Raw genomic sequence first — 23,261 nt, 5'->3', positions numbered from 1 at the left:
CAGTGGGGATGGTGTTCTTGGGGTCATAGGCAGCATTCCTCCTCCTCCAAACACGGCGAGTTGAGTTGATGCCAAAGAGCTCCATTTTGGTCTCATCTGACCACAACACTTTCACCCAGTTCTCCTCTGAATCATTCAGATGTTCATTGGCAAACTTCAGACGGCCCTGTATATCTGCTTTCTTGAGCAGAGGAACCTTGTGGGCGCTGCAGGATTTCAGTCCTTCACGGCATAGTGTGTTACCAATTGTTTTCTTGGTGACTATGGTCCCAGCTGCCTTGAGATCATTGACAAGATCCTCCCGTGTAGTTCTGGGCTGATTCCTCACCGTTCTCATGATCATTGCAACTCCACGAGGTGAGATCTTGCATGAAGCCCCAGGCCGAGGGAGATTGACAGTTCTTTTGTGTTTCTTCCATTTGCGAATAATCGCACCAACTGTTGTCACCTTCTCACCAAGCTGCTTGCCGATGGTCTTGTAGCCCATTCCAGGCTTGTGTAGGTCTACAATCTTGTCCCTGACATCCTTGGAGAGCTCTTTGGTCTTGGCCATGGTGGAGAGTTTAGAATCTGATTGATTGATTGCTTCTGTGGACAGGTGTCTTTTATACAGGTAACAAACTGAGATTAGGAGCACTCCCTTTAAGAGTGTGCTCCTAATCTCAGCTCGTTACCTGTATAAAAGACACCTGGGAGCCAGAAATCTTTCTGATTGAGGGGGGGTCAAATAATTATTTCCCTCATAAAAATGCAAATCAATTTATAACATTTTTGACATGCGTTTGTCTGGATTTTTTTGTTGTTATTTTGTCTCTCACTGTTCAAATAAACCTACCATTAAAATTATAGACTGATAATTTATTTGTCAGTGGGCAAACTTACAAAATCAGCAGGGGTTCAAATACTTTTTTCCCTCACTGTATGTGGTTGTTGTCTTGTTCCCTGTGTCCGAGGATTGGTGAGTAAGGCGTTGGTGAATGCAGTATCTCAACAAATGATGAGAGATGGACCGACTCCGGACTCTGACCAGGGGAATGTGAAAGACAATCCTCCAGGCTTGGTGGATGACGAGGACTTTGACCCTGAAAGACCGCAATTGGATGAAATGTTTATTAGTTCTGACGTTTGAAGATCAGATTGGTCATGCTTGTAAATACATTTATCCTAAGGGTGAACAAATTTAGTCAAAGGGTGGACTTTGATTATGACTAAAATTGTTAACCCCAATACTGATGATGACTGTGTGAACTGTGTTAAGGTTATCATTATAAACCCACTAACAGAGGGGGTGAGTTAGAAACTGCTGAGACTAAACATTCCAGGATGAAGGGGACAGAAACTGTTTAAAGGTGGGCGGAGCAAAGTGCCTTTGTGTGTCAAGGGGTATAAATGCTGTATGTATGTTTTTTGGCGGCAGAGCTCTCCATGATTAAAACATACAGATCATTCTTGTTGGTTGCGGACCTTTGTTTAATTCATGATTAAACCAGAGCCTTACACCCTCTGGGAATTATTCAAAGCATTAAGTTTGATTAATTAGAGATAAATTCTCGTGACAATACCCCAACCAGAAGCCATGGATTACAGGCAACATCTGCATTGAGCTAAAGGGTAGAGCTGTCGCTTTCAAGGAGCAGGACTCTAACCCGGACCCTTATAAGAAATCCCGCTATGCCCTCTGACGAACCATCAAGCAGGCAAAGAGTCAATACAGGACTAAGATTGAATCGTACTACACCGGCTCCGACGTTCGTCGGATGTGGCAGGGCTTGCAAACTATTACAGACTACAAAGGGAAGCACAGCCGCGAGCTGCCCAGTGACACAAGCCTACCAGACTAACTAAATCACTTCTATGCTCGCTTTGAGGCAAGCAACACTGAAGCATGCATGAGAGCATCAGCTGTTCCGGATGACTATGTGATCATGCTCTCCGTAGCCGATGTGAGTAAGACTTTTAAGCAGGTCAACATTCACAAGGCCGCATGGCCAGACGGATTACCAGGACGTGTACTCTGAGCATGTACTGACCAACTGGCAAGAGTCTTCACTGACATTTTCAACATGTCCCTGACTGAGTCTGTAATACCAACATGTTTCAAGCAGACCACCATAGTCCCTGTGCCCAAGAACACTAAGATAACCTGCCTAAATGACTACCGACCCGTAGCACTCACGTCTGTAGCCATGAAGTGCTTTGAAAGGCTGGCCATGGCTCACATCAACCCCATTATCCCAGAAACCCTAGACCCGCTCCAATCTGCATACTGCCCCAACAGATCCACAGATGATGCAATCTCTATTACACTCCACACTGCCCTTTCCCACCTGGACAAAAGCAACACCTATGTGAGAATGCTATTCATTGACTACAGTTCAGCGTTCAACACCATAGTGCCCTCAAAGCTCATCACTAAGCTAAGGACCCTGGGACTAAACACCTCCCTCTGCAACTGGATCCTGGACTTCCAGACGGGCCGCCCACAGGTGATCAGGGTAGGTAACAACACATCTGCCACGCTAATCCTCAACACGGGGGCCCCTCAGGGGTGCGTGCTCAGTCCCCTCCTGTACTCCCTGTTCACCCATGACTGCATGGCCAGGCACAACTCCAACACCATCATTAAGTTTGCCGATTACCGACAATGATGAGACAGCCTATAGGGAGGAGGTCAGAGACCTGGCCGTGTGGTGCCAGGATAACAACCTCTCCCTCAACGTGATCAAGACAAAGGAGATGATTGTGGACTACAGGAAAAAAAAGAGGACTGAGCACGCCCCCATTCTCATCGACTGGGCTGTAGTGGAACAGGTTGAGAGGTTCAAGTTCCTTGGTGTCCACATCACCAACAAACTATCATGGTCCAAACACACCAAGACAGTTGTGAAAAGGGCACGACAAAGCCTATTCCCCCTCAGGAGACTGAAAAGATTTGGCATGGGTCCTCAGATCCTCAAAAGGTTCTACAGTTGCACCATCGAGAGCATCCTGACTGGTTGCATCACTGCCTGCTGTGGCAACTGCTCGGCCTCCGACCGCAAGGCACTACAGAGGGTAGTGCGTATGGCCCAGTACATCACTGGGGCCAAGCTTCCTGCCATCCAGGACCTCTATACCAGGCGGTGTCAGAGGAAGGCCCTAAAAATTGTCAAAGACTCCAGCCACCCTAGTCATAGACTGTTCTCTCTGCTACTGCACGGCAAGCGGTACCGGAGCGCCAAGTCTAGGTCCAAAAGGCTTATTAACAGCTTCTACCCCCAAGCCATAAGACTCCTGAACAGCTAATCATGGCTACCCTGACTATTTTTTACTTATCTATTTTTTACTTAACACTTATTTTTCTTAAAACTGCATTGTTGGTTAAGGGCTTGTAAGTTAGCATTTCACTGGTCTACACCTGTTGTATTTGGCGCATGTGGCAAATAAAATTTGATATTATAATTAACTGTGGACTGATCTCTACACAGTTCAGATTTGATTGATTGGTTAATTAATTGATTGATTGGCTGATTAGACCATTAGAAAAATGCTAGGTCTACACACCAGCCATATAATTGACTGTCTGAATAAGGACACATTCGGTATCATGTTCAGTTACTACTACAAGCTGTTAACATGTTGCAATGTAATACTGTAAATGTTGCCTAATTATCTCACTACACTCAATATGAGGATGGTAGCAGAGAACAACTGCCCCCTTACATTTAGGATTTCAAGTTTAAAGCCGACCGCGGTACTGGTGGCATTGTTTCCAGGAAATAGGATCCCCCATTGTACTGAATGGGGAAATGGCAATTTTCCTGGTCAATATTCGTGGATATGTAAAGAAAAAACTAAAAACACAATCATAGTATCAATAATTAGTTATATTTCACTAGAAGCGATTACTTTAAAATCACACACAGACGAAGTTAAAAGGATAATTTAGTTGCTAACGGCAACCTGCAGTATCTCGGTCGGCCTTCAACTTGATATACTCAATAAGACCGGGCAGCACTGAGCTAGCCTGCCACGTCACTTCCTAAAGTAGCTTCAAATGTGCATGCGATGTTTAAAAAAACTCCTCCATGTAGCAAGACGGTGACACGCTGAAATGACACTTCCTGATCTTCAAACGCGCCACTGAGGCTTCTCATAGTAAACAATGTGGTTACGTCATCGATGGCTTCGTCCATATTTATTTTTTCAGACTTGGGTAGTAGGACATCCCCTGCCACAACCAGGCAGGCATGAAAATACCATAGACAGCCTGCAGCGGACCATACCACTATGACAACAAAATTAGGGATATCATCTAATTTCTTTGATGATTAAATAATTTACAAACAACGTCTACCTTTCTTGGCAACAAATTGTATTATTTTTATCCTTACGCGAACGACATGGACATGAAATGGCACGCAGGATATTTTGGACACCCCTACATCGATATAATGGGACATGCCCAGTGAACTGATCATGTGACATTTTCCGTGTCGCCATTTTCTGCAGCTACACCGGTGTTCCTGTGAAGAGGTGGCTTCTTCTTGTCGTCCCTGTGTTGCATGAAAGGCCTTGCAATTGAAAGTCTTGAGAATCGACAGAAACGTTGACGTTTAAAAGAAAGGAAATACACGGTTGTGCGCTTTCACTGTCAGTAGCTTTTCCCTGAGCGCGTGGAAGAATGTCGTCAGAAAGCCCCGAGTACTCCCCGTTCTTTGCAGTGATGGGAGCCTCTGCGGCTATGGTCTTCAGCGGTAAAGTTAACTACACAACACCCTCGTTTAATCATATGTCTCATATGCCTCGTTCAATCATAAGCTGTGTGTGTGTGTGTGTGTGTGTGTGTGTGTGTGTGTGTGTGTGTGTGTGTGTGTGTGGGTCTTATATTACTCTCGGTCGAAATGTCTACTACTAAGGAATTTTGTGTCGAATATGGAGCGGGCAAGTAAAAAAAAAAACTAGGAGGATGCGGTTGCTTGTTAGATAACTGGCCATCACACCTGTCATGTGAGGGGGTAGGTATTCGTACTGGAGATGACGTTGTCATTGACGAAACAAGCTGGCCAATTTCTATTGATACAGTTTGATGTACACTACCGGTCAAAAGTTTTAGGACACCTACTCATTCAAGGGTTTTTCTTTATTTTTACAATTTTCTACATTGTAGAATAATAGGTAAGACGTTAAAACGATGAAATAACACATGGAATCATGTAGTAACCAAAAACGTTTTAAACAAATCAAAATATATGTTATATTTGAGATTCTTCAAATAGCCACCCTTTGCCTTGATGACAACTTTGCACACTCTTGGCATTCTCTCAACCAGCTTCACCTAGAATGCTTTTCCAACAGTCTTGAAGGAGTTCCCACATATGCTGAGCACTTGTTGGCTGCTTTTCCTTCACTCTGCAGTCCGACTCATCCCAAATCATCCCAAATCATCTCAATTTGGTTGAGGTCGGGGGATTGTGGAGTCCAGGTCATCTGATGCAGCACTCCATCACTCTTCTTCTTGGTAAAATAGCCCTTACACAGCCTGGAGGTGTGTTGGGTCATTGTCCTGTTGAGGAACAAATTATCGTCCCACTAAGCCCAAACCAGATGGGATGGCGTATTGCTACAGAATACTGTTATAGCCATGCTGGTTGAGTGTGCCTTGAATTCTAAATAAATCAGACAGTGTAACCAGCAAAGCACCCCCACACCATAACACCACCACCTCCATGCTTTATGGTGGGAAATACACATGCAGAGATCATCCGTTCACCCACACTGCGTCTCACAAAGACACGGCGGTTGGAACAAAAAATCTCAAATTTGGACTCCAGACCAAAGGACACATTTCCACCGGTTTAATGTCCATTGCTCGTGTTTCTTGACACAAGCAAGTGTCTTCTTCTTATTGTTGTCCTTTAGTAGTGGTTTCTTTGCAGCAAATCGACCATGAAGGCCTGATCCACTCAGTCCCCTCTGAACAGTTAATGTTGAGATGTCTGTTACTTCATTCATTTATTTGGGCTGCAATTTCTGAGGCTGTTAACTCTAATGAACTTATCCTCTGCATCAGAGGTAACTCTGGGTCTTCCATTCCTGTGGTGGTCCTCATGAGAGCCAGTTTCACCATAGCGCTTGATGGTTTTTGCGACTGCACTTGAAGGAACTTTCAAAGTTCTTGAGATTTTCCGTATTGACTGACCTTCATGTCTTAAAGTAATGATGGACTGTCGTTTCTCTTTGCATATTTGAGCTGTTCTTGCCATTATATGGACTTGGTCTTTTACCAAATAGGGCTATCTTCTGTATACCACCCTACCTTATCACAACACAACTGATTGGCTGAAACGCATTAGGAAGGAAGGAAAGAAATTCCACAAATTAACTCTTTTTTTTTTGAGAGAGAGAATGGCAAGAGGGCGCAAAGCTGTCATTTGTATTTATTAGGGATCCCCATTAGGGGACTACTCTTCCTGGGGTCCAAACATATTAAACCACTTACATATAAAACGGTACATCATATGATATTATTACACCCACTACCCATCTACAATACAAAATGTTTAATACCACCATACAACAATATCACAATGTGTGCGTATGCATGTGTTTATACCCTTGTGTGTGTCTCTTCACAGTCCCCGTTGTTCCATAAGGTGTATGTTTACCTGTTTTTTTTTTTTTTCAATCTGATTCTACTGCTTGCATCAGTTACCTGATGTGGAATAGAGTTCCATTTAGTCATGGCTCTGTGTAGTACTGTGCGCCTCCCATAGTCCTGTTCTGGACTTGGGGACTGTGAAGAGACTAGTGGCACGGGTTTCCGAGCTGTGTGATAGTAGTTTAAACAGACAGCTCGGTACATTCAGCTTGTCAACACCTCTTACAAAAACAAGCAGTGATGAAGTCAATCTCTCTTCCACTCTGAGCCAGGAGAGACTGACATGCATGTCGGCTCTCCGTGTACTTTTAAGGGCCAGCCATGCTTCCCTGTTCTGAGCCAACTGCAATTTTCCCAAGTTCCTCTTTGTGGCACCTGACGAAAATACTGAACAGTTGTCTAGGTGAGACAAATTTAGGGCCTGTAGGACCTGCCTTGTTAATAGTGTTAAGAAGGCAGAGCAGCGCTTAAATTATGGACATACTTTTCACCATCTTAGCTACTGTTGTATCAATATGCTTTGACTATGACAGTCTACAATACAGGGTTACTCCAAGCAGTTTAGTCTCCTCAGCTTGCTAAATTTCCACATTCATTACGAGATGTACAGTTGAAGTCGGAAGTTTACATACACCTTAGCGAAATACATTTAAACTCAGTTTTTCACAATCCCTGACATTTAATCCTAGTAAAGATACCCTGTTTTAGGTCAGTTAGGATCACCACTTTATTTTAAGAATGTGAATGTCAGAATAATAGAGAGAATGACTTATTTCAGCTTTTATTTCTTTCATCACATTCCCAGTGGGTCAGAAGTTTACATACACTCAATTAGTATTTGGTAGCATTGCCTTTTAAACTGCTTAACTTGGGTCAAACATTTCGGGTAGCCTTCCACAAGCTTCCCACAATAAGTTGGGTGAATTTTGGCCCATTCCTCCTGACAGAGCTGGTGTAACTGAGTCAGGTATGTAGGCCTCCTTGTTTGCACACGCTTTTTCAGTTCTGCCCACAAAATGTCTATATGATTGAGGTCCGTGCTTTGTGATGGCCACTCCAATACCTTGACTTTGTTGTCCTTAAGCCATTTTGCCACAAGTTTGGAAGTATGCTTGGGGTCATTGACCGTTTGGAAGACCCATTTGCGACCAAGCTTTAACTTCCTGACTGATGTCTTGAGGTGTTACTTCAATATATCCACATAATTTTCCTTCCTCATAATGCCATCTATTTTGTGAAGTGCACCAGTCCCTCCTGCAGCAAAGCACCCCCACAGCATGATTCTGCCACCCCCGTGCTTCACGGTTGGGATGGTTTTCTTCGGCTTGCAAGCCCCCCCTTTTTCCTCCAAACATAACGATGGTCATTATGGCCAAACAGTTATATTTTTGTTTCATCAGACCAGAGGACATTTCTCAAAGTACAATCTTTGTCCCCGTGTGCAGTTGCAAACCGTAGTCTGGCTTTTTTATGGCGGTTTTGGAGCAGTGGCTTCTTCCTTGCTGAGCGGCCTTGAACGTGGTACCTTCAGGCATTTGGAAATTGCTCCCAAGGATGAACCATACTTGTGGAGGTCTACAATTTCCTTTGTGAGGTCTTGGCTGATTTATTTAGATTTTCCCATGATGTCAAGCAAAGAGGCACTGAGTTTGAAGGTAGGCCTTGAAATACATCCACAGGTACACCTCCAATTGACTCAAATGATGTCAATTAGCCTAAGTTTCTAAAGCCATGATATAATTTTCTAGAATTTTCAAAGCTGTTTAAAGGCACAGTCAACTTACTTTATGTAAACTTCTGACCCACTGGAATTGTGATACAGTGAAATAATCTGCCTGTAAACAATTGTTGGAAAAATCATGCACAAAGTACATGTCCTAACCGACTTGCCAAAACTATAGTTTGTTAACAAGAAATTTGTGGAGTGGTTGAAAAACAAGTTTTAATGACTCCAACCTAAGTGAATGTAAACTTCCGTCTTCAACTGTAGTTGAAGTTTAGTGACTGTTTTGATCCAAATTTACCCAAAGCCAATGGCATGTCGTTAGTAAAGATGGAAAAGGCAAGGGGCCTAGAGAGCTGCCCTGGGGAATTCCTGAATCTACCTGGTTTATTTTTGAGAGGCTTCCATTAAAGAACACACTCTGTGTTCTGTTAGACAAGTAACTCTTTTATCCACATTATAGCAGGGGGTGTAAAGCCATAACACAAGTTTTTCCAGCAGCAGATTATGATCGATAATGTCAAAAGCCGCACTGAAGTCTAATAAAACAGCCCCCACAATCTTTTTATCATCAATTTCTCTCAGCCAATCATCAGTCATTTTTGTAAGTGCTGTGCTTGTTGAATGTCCTTCTCTATAAGCATGCTGAAGTTTGTCAATTTGTTTACAGTAAAATAGCATTTTATCTGGTCAAACACAATTTTTTCCAATAGTTTACTAAGGTTTGGTAACCGGCTATTTGAGCCAGTAAAGGGGGCTTTACTATTCTTAGGTAGCAGAATGACTTTTGCTTCTCTCCAAGCCTGGGGGCACACACATTCTAGTAGGCTTAAATTGAAAATATGGCAAATAGGAGTGTTAATATGGTCCGTTATTATCCTCAGCAATTTTCCATCCAAGTTGTCAGACCCCGGTGGCTTGTCATTGTTAATAGACCATTTTTTCACCTCTTCCATACTGACTTTACGGAGTTCAAAATTACAATGCTTGTCTTTCATAGTTTAGTCAGATATACTTGGATGTGTAGTGTCAGAAATTGTTGCTGGCATGTCATGCCTAAGTTTGCTAATCTTGCCAATGAAAAAAGTATTCAAGTAGTTGGCAATATCAGTTGGTTTTGTGATGAATGAGCCATCTGATTCAATGAATGTGGAGCTGAGTTTTGCCTTTTTTCCCAAATTGTCATTTAAGGTGCTCCAAAGCTTTTTACTATCATTCTTTGTCATTTATCCTTGTTTCATAGTGTTGTTTCTTCTTCTTTTTATTCAGTTTAGTCACATGATTTCTCAATTTGCAATACGTTTGCCAATCGGTTGTGCAGTCAGACTTATTTGCCATTCCTTTTGCCTCATCCCTCTCAACCATACAATTTTTCAATTCCTCATCAATCCATGGGGATTTAACAGATTTTACAGTCATTTTCTTAATGGTTGCATGCTTATTAGTAACTGGAATAAGCAAATTCATAAATGTGTCAAGTGCAGTGTCTGTCTGCTCATCATTACACACCACGGACCAACATATATTCTTTACATCAACAATATAGGAATCACTACAAAACGTATTGGATACCTCTTATACACAATATTAGGTCCAGCCTTTGGTTTTCCCAGATATGGTTACTATATTGTGATCACTACATCCAATGGATTTGGATACTGCTTTCAAACAAATCTCTGCAACATTAGTAAAGATATGATCAATGGATGTTGATGATGTAATTCCTGTACTGTTTGTAACCACCCTGGTAGGTTGACTGATAACCTGAACCAGGTTGCAGGCACTGGTTACAGTTTGAAGCTTTCTCTTGAGTGGGCATCCTGATGAAAGCCAGTCAATCTTTAAATCACCCAGAAAGTATACCTCGCTATTGATATCACATACATTAAGCATTTACATTTTAGTCATTTAGCAGACGCTCTTATCCAGAGCGACATACAGGAGCAATTAGGGTTAAGTGCCTTGCTCAAGGGCACAAACAGATTTTTCACCTAGTCAGCTTGGGGATTAGAACCAGCGACCTTTCGGTTACTGGCACAACGCTCTTAACCACTAAGCTACCTGCCGCCCTGCATCAAGCATTTCACACGTTATCCAGATACAGACTGTTCGCACTTGGTTGTCTATAGCAGCTTCCCACCAGAATTGGCTTTAGGTGAGGCAGATGAATCTGTAGCCATATTACTTCAACAGTATTTAACATGAGATCCTCTCTAATCTTCACAGAAATGTGGTTCTGAATATAAACAGCAACACCACCATTGGCATTTCTATATTTTCTGTAAATGTTATAACCTTGTATTGCTACCACGGTATTATCTAAGTGAGTTTCAGCTTAGCAGCAGTAGATGTGGTCATGTTCTTTATGTTAGTGCAGGGAGAGCTGCACACTGTGGACTGCCTCCTCGGGCACACCGGCTCAGTGCTAACAGTATAAATCTGGTTCCTAGGTACATGATCACTGCAGGATCAGCAGAGGCACCCAGGGCAGCTAGAGGGACACAAACCAGGTTACCCACGTTGTCTACCGACGCCCCTGATGTAATGTACATTTGCAGAAGCGTTTTGACAACTCTGCGTCACAATGGTAGGGATTAGCTGAGCTGGGGTCATTGCTAAGTCATTGTCTCAACGCAAACGTATAATGCTGTGAAAGGATCCAGGAACCAAAATGATTTGGGTGGATCCCATCCTCCTTATAAAACGTGTTTTGTTTCCAAAAGGTATTTAAATTGTCAACAAAAGTTACACCCATTGAGCTGCAATAATCACGTAGCCAGTTGTGAAGAGCAAGAATCCTGCTAAAGTGTTCAATGCCACGATTCATAGAGGGCACAGGGCCAGATATGTTTTTTTTGTTAGTTTCTAACAGAGTCAATCATCTCTTTTTAAATTCAGTTTCAACTGTTCAGAGCTGTTCTTCATAATGTCAATAAAACCCACATGGACTACAATAGAATCGATTTCCATGTCCTGACGTAATACATTCGGGAGCAGCTTAGTAATGTCATTTACTCGTTCTCCGGGTTAGTACATTGTTTTTGCAACAGGAACGGTCACATTTCTTACCATGGAGCTGCCCAAAATCTTGGCTGGCGAGATGGACGAGGAAATCCGCCCACTTCCACGCTTCACATGATACAGGCATCCGACAGATGGAGGATCCAGAGCAGGGACGGAAGGTTGCCGACTTCGAAATCGTAGTAGTAGGCACTGCTGCCGCAGACACAGGCACCCCCAGCGACGAAGGTGCAGGAAGATCAGACTCCAGGACGGCGAAACTATTCGTTGTTTGTATTCGCTCCGGGCCTCTCGTTGGGAGTGTAGACTGCTTTGCGCAAGGTCACTGTCTTTGGCTTCCACGGCTCGTGACATGTGACCATCGTTGATTGATTGCCTTTCTCCTCATGCTGTGTTCCTTCGACGGCCAGATGGGGGAGCTCCGGGCAACACCGGCCAGTCGGATAACGACAAACGACAAGGCGGAGATGCATCCAACAAGCGTGAACGCCTTCCAGCCACTGGCGTAGAATATGTAAACCTTCCACTCTGCGTTTTCCCCAGTTTCTTACGTAGGCTGGCAACCTGCGTGATCAAGGAAGCCACCTCAAGCCTATAATCCTCGGCAAGTAAACAATTGCTGCATTGGAATTCCGAGTGATCCGGTTTGTCCCGAAACAATGCGTAATAGAAAGCTCCTACAGCGCTGGAACTGTTCATTTAGTACTCCAGACAAAGAGGGCTCCATTGCAAAACTCATCTGGTACCAACTTCGTTAGCTTGATGGCTGGCAGCTTAGCGTCTCTGTCAAGCAGGCTTCAACCTGTCTCTTAAGCGGGATTCCGGGACAAGAAATGGCAGTCCTAGCTGTTAAAAGCTATCTGCATCGTGGAATCCACGCAAAAACAAGTTCTGTATTCGTATTTTGTCATCAATTCAAAGGGTGGCTATTTGAAGAATCTCAAACATAAAATATATTTAACACTCATTTGCAACTGTTGGACTAATGATTACACCCTATATCAGCTAGATCCAGGCAAGAGTGTGCAAGGCGGTATTGAATGTCACTGTCTGTCCATGTGTCACTGTCTGTCACCTCAAACGTTTCTCTCGACCTTTGTGCACCTACGTTGTAAACTTTCATTCATAGGCTAGGATGTAGCAACCTCATGATGGGTATATGGAAAATTTGAGTGTCATGTAGTAGTCTAAACCTATCGCTGTTACATTGAGCTGGGTAAATGGAATATGAATGACAGTCATCCAATATGCTGTAATAGAAATAAGGCCATGCTCACAGAAAATACAATTGTCCTCCCTCATCTTAAACGGCACTGGTTCAGATAATCTGGTAAACCGTGTGGGCAATAGCATACACATCAGTATCATCGGCATACATATGCAGGTTACAGTGTTTTACAGACAAGTCGATATTATTAATGTAAACAGTAAAAAATACAGGACCCATAATCAACCCCTGCGGGAAAACTTTCGTTATATCCAGGAAACCTGATTTAAAACCATCAGTAGATATACAGTGGGGGGAAAAAAGTATTTAGTCAGCCACCAATTGTGCAAGTTCTCCCACTTAAAAAGATGAGAGAGGCCTGTAATTTTCATCATAGGTACACGTCAACTATGACAGACAAATTGAGGAAAAAAAATCCAGAATATCACATTGTAGGATTTTATATGAATTTATTTGCAAATTATGGTGGAAAATAAGTATTTGGTCACCTACAAACAAGCAACATTTCTGGCTCTCACAGACCTGTAACTCTTTCTTGAAGAGGCTCCTCTGTCCTCCACTCGTTACCTGTATTAATGGCACCTGTTTGAACTTGTTATCAGTATAAAAGACACCTGTCCACAACCTCAAACAGTCACACTCCAAACTCCACTATGGCCAAGACCAAAGAGCTGTCAAAGGACACCGGAAACACAATTGTAGACCTGCACCAGGCTGGGAAGACTGAATCTGCAATAGGTAAGCAGCTTGGTTTGAAGAAATCAACTGTGGGAGCAATTATTAGGAAATGGAAGACATACAAGACCACTGATAATCTCTCTCGATCTGGGGCTCCACGCAAGATCTCACCCCGTGGGGTCAAAATGATCACAAGAACGGTGAGCAAAAATCCCAGAACCACACGGAGGGACCTAGTGAATGACCTGCAGAGAGCTGGGACCAAAGTAACAAAGCCTACCATCAGTAACACACTACGCCGCCAGGGACTCAAATCCTGCAGTGCCAGACGTGTCCCCCTACTTAAGCAAGTACATGTCCAGGCCCGTCTGAAGTTTGCTAGAGTGCATTTGGATGATCCAGAAGAGGATTGGGAGAATGTCATATGGTCAGATGAAACCAAAATAGAACTTTTTGGTAAAAACTCAACTCGTCGCGTTTGGAGGACAAAGAATGTTGAGTTGCATCCAAAGAACACCATACCTACTGTGAAGCATGGGGGTGGAAACATCATGCTTTGGGGCTGTTTTTCTGCAAAGGGACCAGGACGACTGATCCGTGTAAAGGAAAGAATGAATGGGGCCATGTATCGTGAGATTTTGAGTGAAATCCTCCTTCCATCAGCAAGGGCATTGAAGATGAAACGTGGCTGGGTCTTTCAGCATGACAATGATCCCAAACACACCGCCCGGGCAACGAAGGAGTGGCTTCGTAAGAAGCATTTCAAGGTCCTGGAGTGACCTAGCCAGTCTCCAGATCTCAACCCCATAGAAAATCTTTGGAGGGAGTTGAAAGTCTGTGTTGCCCCAAAACATCACTACTCTAGAGGAGATCTGCATGGAGGAATGGGCCATAATACCAGCAACAGTGTGTGAAAACCGTGTGAAGACTTACAGAAAACGTTTGACCTGTGTCATTGCCAACAAAGGGTATATAACAAAGTATTGAAAAACTTTTGTTATTGACCAAATACCTATTTTCCACCATAATTTGCAAATAAATTCATAAAAAATCCTACAATGTGATTTTCCTGAATTTTTTTCTGATTTTTTCTGTCATAGTTGATGTGTACCTATGATGAAAATTACAGGCCTCTCTCATCTTTTTAAGTGGGAGAACTTGCACAATTGGTGGCTGACTAAATTCTTTTTTTCCCCACTGTATATGGTTAAGTATGAGAGTATTTTGGTGAAGATAGGAATGTGATTTTAGTCTTCTAATGAGATAATAGTTTTTCATATAAACTATGCACAGTGAATAGCCACGCCCCGAGTGACATCAGAGATCTTGTATAATAATAATAATAATAATAATAATATGCCATTTAGCAGACGCTTTTATCCAAAGCGACTTACAGTCATGCGTGCATAATTTTTTTTTTTGTGTATGGGTGGTCCCGGGGATCGAACCCACTACCTTGGCGTTACAAGCGCCGTGCTCTACCAGCTGAGCTACAGAGGACCACATGATGGAACGCCCCTTTTACCCCGAGTGCATAAAAAGCCTTGAAAAACAAATCAACCTTTAGACCAGCAGACGTGAAGCGTGAGCCTAAAGTTGCAAACGGTTGAATTTCTACCAGACCAGTAAGCCCCACGGCTTAAAATGGTTGACACTCTACAAGATCAAGAAGCGTGAAGCTGAAGCTACATGTTACAAAATGGTTAGACTAGAAAGACCAAAACACGTTAGACCACACTTTTGAAATGGAGAAACTCTCAACCTCTACACGAGGTGAAGATGACAATGCACTAGACCTTATTTCAGTCTGCAGCTGGCATGTATAGTCGTCTAGAGAACATTCACTAAAGACACGAGATCGAGGACAATCCCTCTGAGAACCGCTGGTACATCTGAAGTATCCATTCTAACCAGCACTATGACCAGAAACTCTACCAAGGACATTGGGATCTCTGGTGGGCAAACCAGAGTCCTACATCAACTCGACAATCGAGGATAGCTACACGTAAATACATGTTGCATTTCTATTCCGAATTAGCTTTATTAGGGTGCATAAGTATTATGATTACTGTGAGCATAGTCTCCAAAGTAACCACGATAGTTTGAATCTCTCTCTCCCTTCCATTCTGACCCCTCCACTACCCAACCATTCATGCTAATGTTAGTCCAGTCCACTAGGGACCTGTTTTCATTGTATTACATTAGTAATCAATAACCTATGTGTGTTTGTTTATTATTTAGTTAGTAAATAAATAATTAAGCCAATTTGTGTATTGCTGATTCATCAATAAGGTGAGGGTTCTTGCAGGTTCAAGGATTATGCGACGTTCAGAATGAGACTGATAAGAGGTCATTATTTAATAAGTGACTGTTATCGATATATATCTTCTAAGAGATTAATTCGGGAGATGGCAACTCGTTAAACAACTTCTTCCGTGGTGCCCCAAATTCCTAATGAGTTAATTGTTACATGATTAATTTAATAGAGTGACAATTAAATATAGTTAGGTGATTCGATAAATAACAGTCATACATTAAAGTAAGTCACGTCACGACACTCTGCAGTTGTGCATTTAGTTTGCAAATTTAGTAGCTTGTTAGCTATCTAGCTAAATGGTTAGCTTCTTCCAAAATCAAGCTTAGCTTGGTAACAGCAGAGAATCCCCTCCTGGATCAAAAGCCTTGCTGTCTAATATTTGTTTTGTGCGTGCACCAAACTGTGAGTAGCATTTTTGAGTTACTTGTAAAACTTTGAGCTGGAATGTCTGTCTTGCAAATAGTTTAGGTCAGAGACTGTATAAAATATCCGCAGTGCGCTCCTTAGCATTTAGTTAGCATTTTCTGTGATTTTACATGGACTTGTTAGCATTGCTAACCTTCTGATTAAGCGTCTCAGTGGGGTTTGAAAATAGCGCCCCTTGTGATCTGTGACTATATTACTGAATATCTCGGAATGGCACAATGTCGGTATGACAATCTGGATACCGCCCAAGTCCAACCCCTTGTGTGCGTGCCCCACACTGATATTTGTGGAGGAGGTGTGAAAATAGGCTACATGGCTAATTAGAGTAGTGTGGACGATAGGCTGGTTAAACCAGACTGACTGTTGGCCTCGCTCTCTGGGATTTTTTCACTTCAGTTTGGCTAGGCTAGCTCTACTGCCTTCGGGGTTCAGCACTGCATGGCTATGTCCCCATTATCTCTCATTCAGGGACTAAAATGAACACCTGCCAAATGCGGGTAGATTTTGGCATTGGTGGGTCAAATTCCCCAGCCACGTTGGCAGGTGGTCAGGCTCCACAGTTACATTTCACTCGCATTTGTGAATACAAATAGTCAAGTATGATCACATTTAGAGAGAAATTAATTCTGCAGTAGCTATTTTCAAAGTATTTCTACCATTTTGTTTCATAGCTGGTAAATTTAATTGCACAGTCAAGGAACTACAAATCCTATAGCCTATTCCACCTTGCGCTTCAACACTGCACATGAAGAGCTGAGTTGAAAGATTCATTTTTAGAAGCGTTGCACACACATAAGTTGGTCTAATTTACTTGAAACGAAACTCTACTGAAGTGAGACTTTGTCCTTGTCTCTTGGCTATTTACACTGAACAAAAATATAAACGCAACATGCAATGTGTTGGTCCCATGTTTCATGAGCTGAAATAAAAGATCCCAGAAATGTTCAATATGCACAAAAAGCTTATCTCAAATTTGTTAGTGTACAGAAGCCATCGACACCCGAGGAAGAGAAGCGTAGAGCTGGGTTCACTAGTAGACGTGAGATATTTAAGAATTTCATATTTTTTGATAGAAAGCTTACGCCTGTTGTATTGCTGTTTAGATATGATGACACGTAAAGGATGTACAGTTGAAGTCGGAAGTTTACATACACTTAGGTTGGAGTCATTAAAACTCGTTTTTCAACCACTCCACACATTTCTTGTTAACAAACTATAGTTTTAGCAAGTCGGTTAGGACATCTACTTTGTGCATGACACAAGTAATTTTTCCAACAATTGTTTACAGACAGATTATTTCACTTATAATTCACTGTATCACAATTCCAGCAGGTCAGAAGTTTACATACACTAAGTTGAGTGTGCCTTTAAACAGCTAGGAAAATTCCAGGAAATGATGTCATGGCTTTAGAAGCTTCTGATAGGCTAATTGACATCATTTGAGTCAATTGGAGGTGTGGATGTATTTCAAGGCCTGCCTTCAAACTCGGTGCCTCTTTGCTTGACATCATGGGAAAATCAAAAGAAATCAGCTAAGACCTCAGAAAAAAAATGTTGACCTCCACGAGTCTGGTTCATCCTTGGGAGCAATTTCCAAACGCCTGAAGGTACCACGTTCATCTCTACAAACAATAGTACGCAAGTATAAACACCATGGGACCATGCAGCCGTCAAACCGCTCAGGAAGGAGACGCGTACTGTCTCCTAGAGATGAACGTACTTTGGTGTGAGAAGTGCAAATCAATCCCAGAACAACAGCAAAGGACCTTGTGAAGATGCTGGAGGAAACGGGTACAAAAGTATCTATATCCACAGTAAAACGAGTCCTATATCGACATAACCTGAAAGGCCGCTCAGCAAGGAAGAAGCCACTGCTCCAAAACCGCCATAAAAAAGACAGACTACGGTTTGCAACTGCACGTGGGGACAAAGATTGTACTTTTTGGAGAAATGTCCTCTCGTCTGATGGCATCATGAGGAAGGAAAATTATGTGGATATATTGAAGCAACATCTCAAGACATCAGTCAGGAAGTTAAAGCTTTGTCGCAAATGGGTCTTCCAAATGGACAATGACCCCAAGCATACTTCCAAAGTTGTGGCCAAATGGCTTAAGGACATCAGTCAAGGTATTGGAGTGGCCATCACAAAGCCCTGACCTCAATCCTATAGAACATTTGTGGGCAGAACTGAAAAAGCGTGTGCGAGCAAGGAGGCCTACAAACCTGACTCAGTTACACCAGCTCTGTCAGGAGGAATGGGCCAAAATTCACCCAACTTATTGTGGGAAGCTTGTGGAAGGCTACCGGAAACGTTTGACCCAAGTTAAACAATTTAAAGGCAATGCTACCAAATACTAATTGAGTGTATGTACACTTCTGACCCACTGGGAATGTGATGAAATAAATAAAAGCTGAAATAAATAATTCTCTCTACTATTATTCAGACATTTCACATTCTTGATCGTAACTGACCTAAAACAGGACATTTTTACTAGGATTAAATGTCAGGAATTGTGAAATACTGAGTTTAAATGTATTTGGCTAAGGTGTATGTAAACTTCTGACTTCAACTGTATGAAGGTGCATTTCTCATTTGCCAAGATAATCCATCCACCTGACAGGTGTGGCATATCAAGAAGCTGATTAAATAACATGATCATTACACAGGTGCACCTTGTGCTGGGGACAGTAAAGGCCACTCTAAAATGTGCAGTTTTGTCACACAACACAATGCCACAGGTTTTGCGGGAGCGTGCAATTGGCATACTGACTGCCCAACAGAGCTGTTGCCAGAGAATTTGGCCATAAAAAAATAAAAAATACTCCCCTTTTCTCCCAATTTTCGTGATATCCAATTGCGATCCAATTACAATCTTGTCTCATTGCTTCAACTCCCCAATGGGCTCGGAAGAAGCAAAGGTTGAGTCATACGGCCTCTGATACATGACCCACCAAACCGCACTCCTTAACACCCACCAGCTTAACCCGGAAGCAAGCCCCACCAATGTGTCGGAGGAAACACTGTTCAACTGACAACCAAAGTCAACCTGCAGGCAACCGGCCCGCCACAAGGAGTCGCTAGAGCGCGATGAGCCAAGTAAAGCCCCCCCCGGCCAAACCCTCCCCTAACCCGGACGATGCTGGGCTAATTGTGCGCCATCCTATGGGACTCCCGGTTGTGACACAGCCTGGGAACGAACCTGGGTCTGTAGTGTTGCAGTGCCTTAGACCGCTGCGCCACTCGGGAGGCCACTGAGGAGTATTTCTGTCTGTAATAAAGCACTTTTGTGGGGAAAAACTAATTCTGACTGGCTGGGCCTGGCTCCCCAGTGGGTGGTCCTGGCTCCCAAGTGGGTGGGCCTATGCCCTCCAAGGCCCACCCATGGCAGCGCCCTTGCCCAGTCATGTGAAATCCATAAATTAGGGCCTAATGAATTTATTTCAATCGACTGATTTCCTTCTATGAACTCTAACTCAGTAAAATCTTTGAAATTGTTGCATGTTGCGTTTTATATTTTTGTTCAGTATACCTCTTGCCCATGCCCATATCAAGCCAATGCTTTTTTAGATTTGTGGAAAGTAATGAACAAGTGTACACTTCAGGAGAAAGGATATATTATTGGGACACACACCTTGTTTTCTCTGGCTACATCTGGAGTCTTTCTCTCCGTGGCTCTTTTTTAAAATAATTTTTCCTTAAATCCTCTCCTCGCTGAAAGAACTGACCAGGTGAAAGCCATCCTAATGATGAGCTGAGTTATCGCCATATTGTTTATAGCTGTCAAGTCTTTCAGTACAGTTGAAAGGGAGAAAAGGACTGATTTTTAAGCAATTAAGGCAGCCATATAGGCTCAAGAATTTAGGAACCTTTGCAATCACAGATGGTGCGAGCCTCAGAGTTAAAGGGATAGTTCGGGATGTTGGCAATGTAGACATTTTATCTACTTCCCCAGAGTCAGATGAACTAGTGGATACCATTTTTATGTCTGCGTTCAGTTTGAAGGGAGTTGTTAACTAGCGTTAGTTAGCACAATTGTTAACTAGCGTTAGTTAGCACAATTGGTAACTAGCGTTAGCGCAATGACCGGAAGTCTATGGGAACAGTCTTTCCAGTCATTGCGCTAACGCTAGTTAGCATTGGCTCGCGAATGTATCTATAACTTCCTTCATACTGGACGCAGAGACAGACAATTTTAAAACTTGAAACAAGTGTGTTCTGTTGACCAAATAGGATGGTCTTTTTTGAAATTCTAAATTCTCCTTCTCTCCTCCAGCATTGGGGGCGGCCTATGGCACGGCTAAGAGCGGCACGGGCATCGCTGCCATGTCGGTGATGCGGCCGGAGCTCATCATGAAGTCCATCATTCCTGTGGTCATGGCGGGTATCATCGCCATCTACGGGCTGGTGGTGGCGGTGCTCATCGCCAACAACATTTCAGAGAAAGTCACGCTCTACAAGTAAGAGCTCAGACAGTGCAGACGCTAGTTACCCATACTCAAGTCTACCGCTAGGCACTGCATGTCTGAAACGATCTGATTGGTAGTAATATGGTATTGGCTCCACTTGATAGGATTGGTGGATTTTTCACCATATTGTTTTTCAGAAGTATTAGCGATGTACTACTACATCTGTAAACTGATGGTCTGCAATCTCTTTGGGATGCTATGACTGCTATTGTTTTAAATCTCCCCTCTCTCTCTCTCTCCCTCCCCATCTCTTTCTCCTTCTCTCCAACCCATCTCCATCCCTCCTCCTCACTCTTTCTATCCTCTCTCCATCTCGCTCTATCCGTCACCACTCTCTCCTGTAGGAGTTTCCTCCACCTGGGTGCTGGGCTGAGCGTGGGGCTGAGCGGGCTGGCGGCTGGTTTCGCCATCGGCATTGTGGGTGACGCAGGCGTTCGGGGCACCGCCCAGCAGCCCAGGCTTTTCGTGGGCATGATCCTCATCCTGATCTTCGCAGAGGTCCTGGGGCTCTACGGTCTTATCGTGGCTCTCATCCTCTCCACGAAATAGAGAAATAAAGAAAATAACAAAGTCCTTCCATCCGTCCGTGTACGTCTAGTCAACGCTACGTCATCCATTCCATATATAAACAACTAAGAAATAAAGAACAAATTGGAGAGCATGCCTTTACGCCCGGTTCCAAATCAACTCCCTTTAGCCACTTCTTTCCTAGTGACACTACTTGATGGTCCTTTGTAGATCTAATAGGTATGAATAAGTGTTAGCAATATGGTAATAGTAAAGCCACATACCTACCCCCTACCTACCTACATTCCTTAATCATGCCTGTCAGATCTACGAGGGAGGCATCTTGAGGTGTTATGGGCTGTGCCCCAAATGGCACCATATTCTCTACATAGTGCACTACTTTTGACCAGAGCTGTATGGGCCATAGTGCTCTGGTCAAAAGTAGTGCACTCAATAGGGAATAGGGTGCGATTTGGGACACGACATGGGGTTGATTTGGGATTGGGAGGGAAGTGAAAAGCGTCTCCTCTATTCCAGTCGTATCTCTTTTCCTGTACAGTCGTCCTTGAGTCCAGTAGTCAACCCCTTGTAAATGTAGTGACGCGTTCGTCCTTCCTTCCTCCCAATTTCCTCTCATTTGTGTGTGTCTGCTAAATTGCTTTTATTATTATTGTTCCTTTGTTTTTGTTTTTTGTTTTAATGTCTGAAGAACTGACTGTTGGACAAATCATTTTTTATTTTTTTTTCTGGGGACCATTTTCACATTAAAGGACCTAACTAATACGAGGACATGGAAACTATATTTTTGTTTTGTTGTTTTTTTCACTAATTATTTATGACGATTTTGAAATGTTAATAAAACTGTTTTAAATGGAACAAAGTCTTTATCGAGTTCCCAATGAGAGAGAGATGTAATGAATGTGTATAGCTAGGGTTACTATGGAGACTGTCTCTGATGTCCAGATGTGGGCGTTAACTGTGTGTTTATGCGGCTGGCATGTAAAAGTGTGTGGCATGTGAGCGTGCGTGTGTATGCTGTGTAAGTGTGTTTGTTTTAACACTAATACGTCATTCTCAACACTCATTCGTACGGTTGACCTGTAGTACTGGGGTGTTATCATTACTCCAAACGAAAACTAGACAGATTCTATTGGACAGATTCAGGTAGGTTCCCCCCCGTTTGGTCGTAAACTGTTTCCATTGCAAGACGTTATGACAACCCCAGCCGTGGGGTTGCAGTTGCTCACTGTCGGGCCTCGTCTGTCTAATTTCCAATTAAATCTCAACCTCCAAACCACATTTTTTCCCTTGCATTATTTAATGATTTTCTGAAACAATTTTAGAATGGAAGAATAGCTCTTTATCCATTTGCACTGAAATTGTACATTCACTTATTTTCTAGTACTCAACCCAGAAGCAGCACAGGGTCATTTGCGTAGCATTACCTCTGGGGGGTGGTGGTGGGGGGGGTGTTCAACGGCAGTAAGTAGCACATGGATTTGGATATTGATGCCATTGCCACACTGCCAGCACTACAGATGCAGGCTCAGTCGCAGCCAATGTCTCCTGTCAGCCTTATGTAATTCGTTCCAGCAACAAGCAAGTGGTGGTATGTATGAAATTGATCCTATATGTGCTGTAGTTCTCTGCTGCCAATGACTGGAACGAACTGCAAAAATCTCTGAAGCTGGAGACTCTTATCTCCCTCAATAACTTTAAGCATCAGTTGTCAGAGCACCTTACCGATCACTGCACCTGTACACAGCCCATCTGAAATTAGCCCACCCAACTACCTCATCCCCATATTATTTATTTTGCTCATTTGCACCCCAGTATCTCTATTTGCACATCATCTCTTGCACATCTATCATTCCAGTGTTAATACTAATTGTAATTATTTTGCACTATGGCCTATTTATTGCCTTACCTCCATAACTTGCTACATTTGCACACACTGTATATATATTTTCTGTTGTATTTTTGACTTTATGTTTTGTTTTACCCCATATGTAACTCTGTTGTTTGTATCGCACTGCTTTGCTTTATCTTGGCCAGGTCGCAGTTGTAAATGAGAACTTGTTCTCAACTGGCTTACCTTGTTAAATAAAGGTGAAATAAAAGTAGTGTAGGAATGTTAAGCCATGTTCATGTTTCTACAGCAGCACTATACATATACTTTGCGTTCACCATCTTCACCTCTATGCAACTGCACTATAGTTGGAGAGAAAACATTTCCCACTCTGTAACAGATGCA

General features: G+C 42.9%; 1 protein-coding gene across 1 annotated transcript; it reads left to right on the top strand.

Annotated features, from left to right (window-relative positions):
• Positions 1–4,457: 4,457 nt before the first annotated feature.
• LOC121569795 (V-type proton ATPase 16 kDa proteolipid subunit) lies at positions 4,458–22,304 on the top strand. The gene is made up of 3 exons (XM_041880995.2): positions 4,458–4,736; positions 20,308–20,491; positions 20,845–22,304. The coding sequence occupies exons 1-3, from the start codon at positions 4,664–4,666 to the stop codon at positions 21,047–21,049; spliced, it is 462 nt and encodes a 153-aa protein (XP_041736929.1). The 5' UTR covers positions 4,458–4,663; the 3' UTR covers positions 21,050–22,304.
• Positions 22,305–23,261: the final 957 nt, after the last annotated feature.

Source organism: Coregonus clupeaformis, chromosome 7 (assembly GCF_020615455.1).
Source record: "Coregonus clupeaformis isolate EN_2021a chromosome 7, ASM2061545v1, whole genome shotgun sequence".
Lineage (NCBI taxonomy): Eukaryota > Metazoa > Chordata > Actinopteri > Salmoniformes > Salmonidae > Coregonus > Coregonus clupeaformis.
Note: the sequence above shows the minus strand (reverse complement) of the source record. Positions and strands in the feature narration are given on the sequence as shown.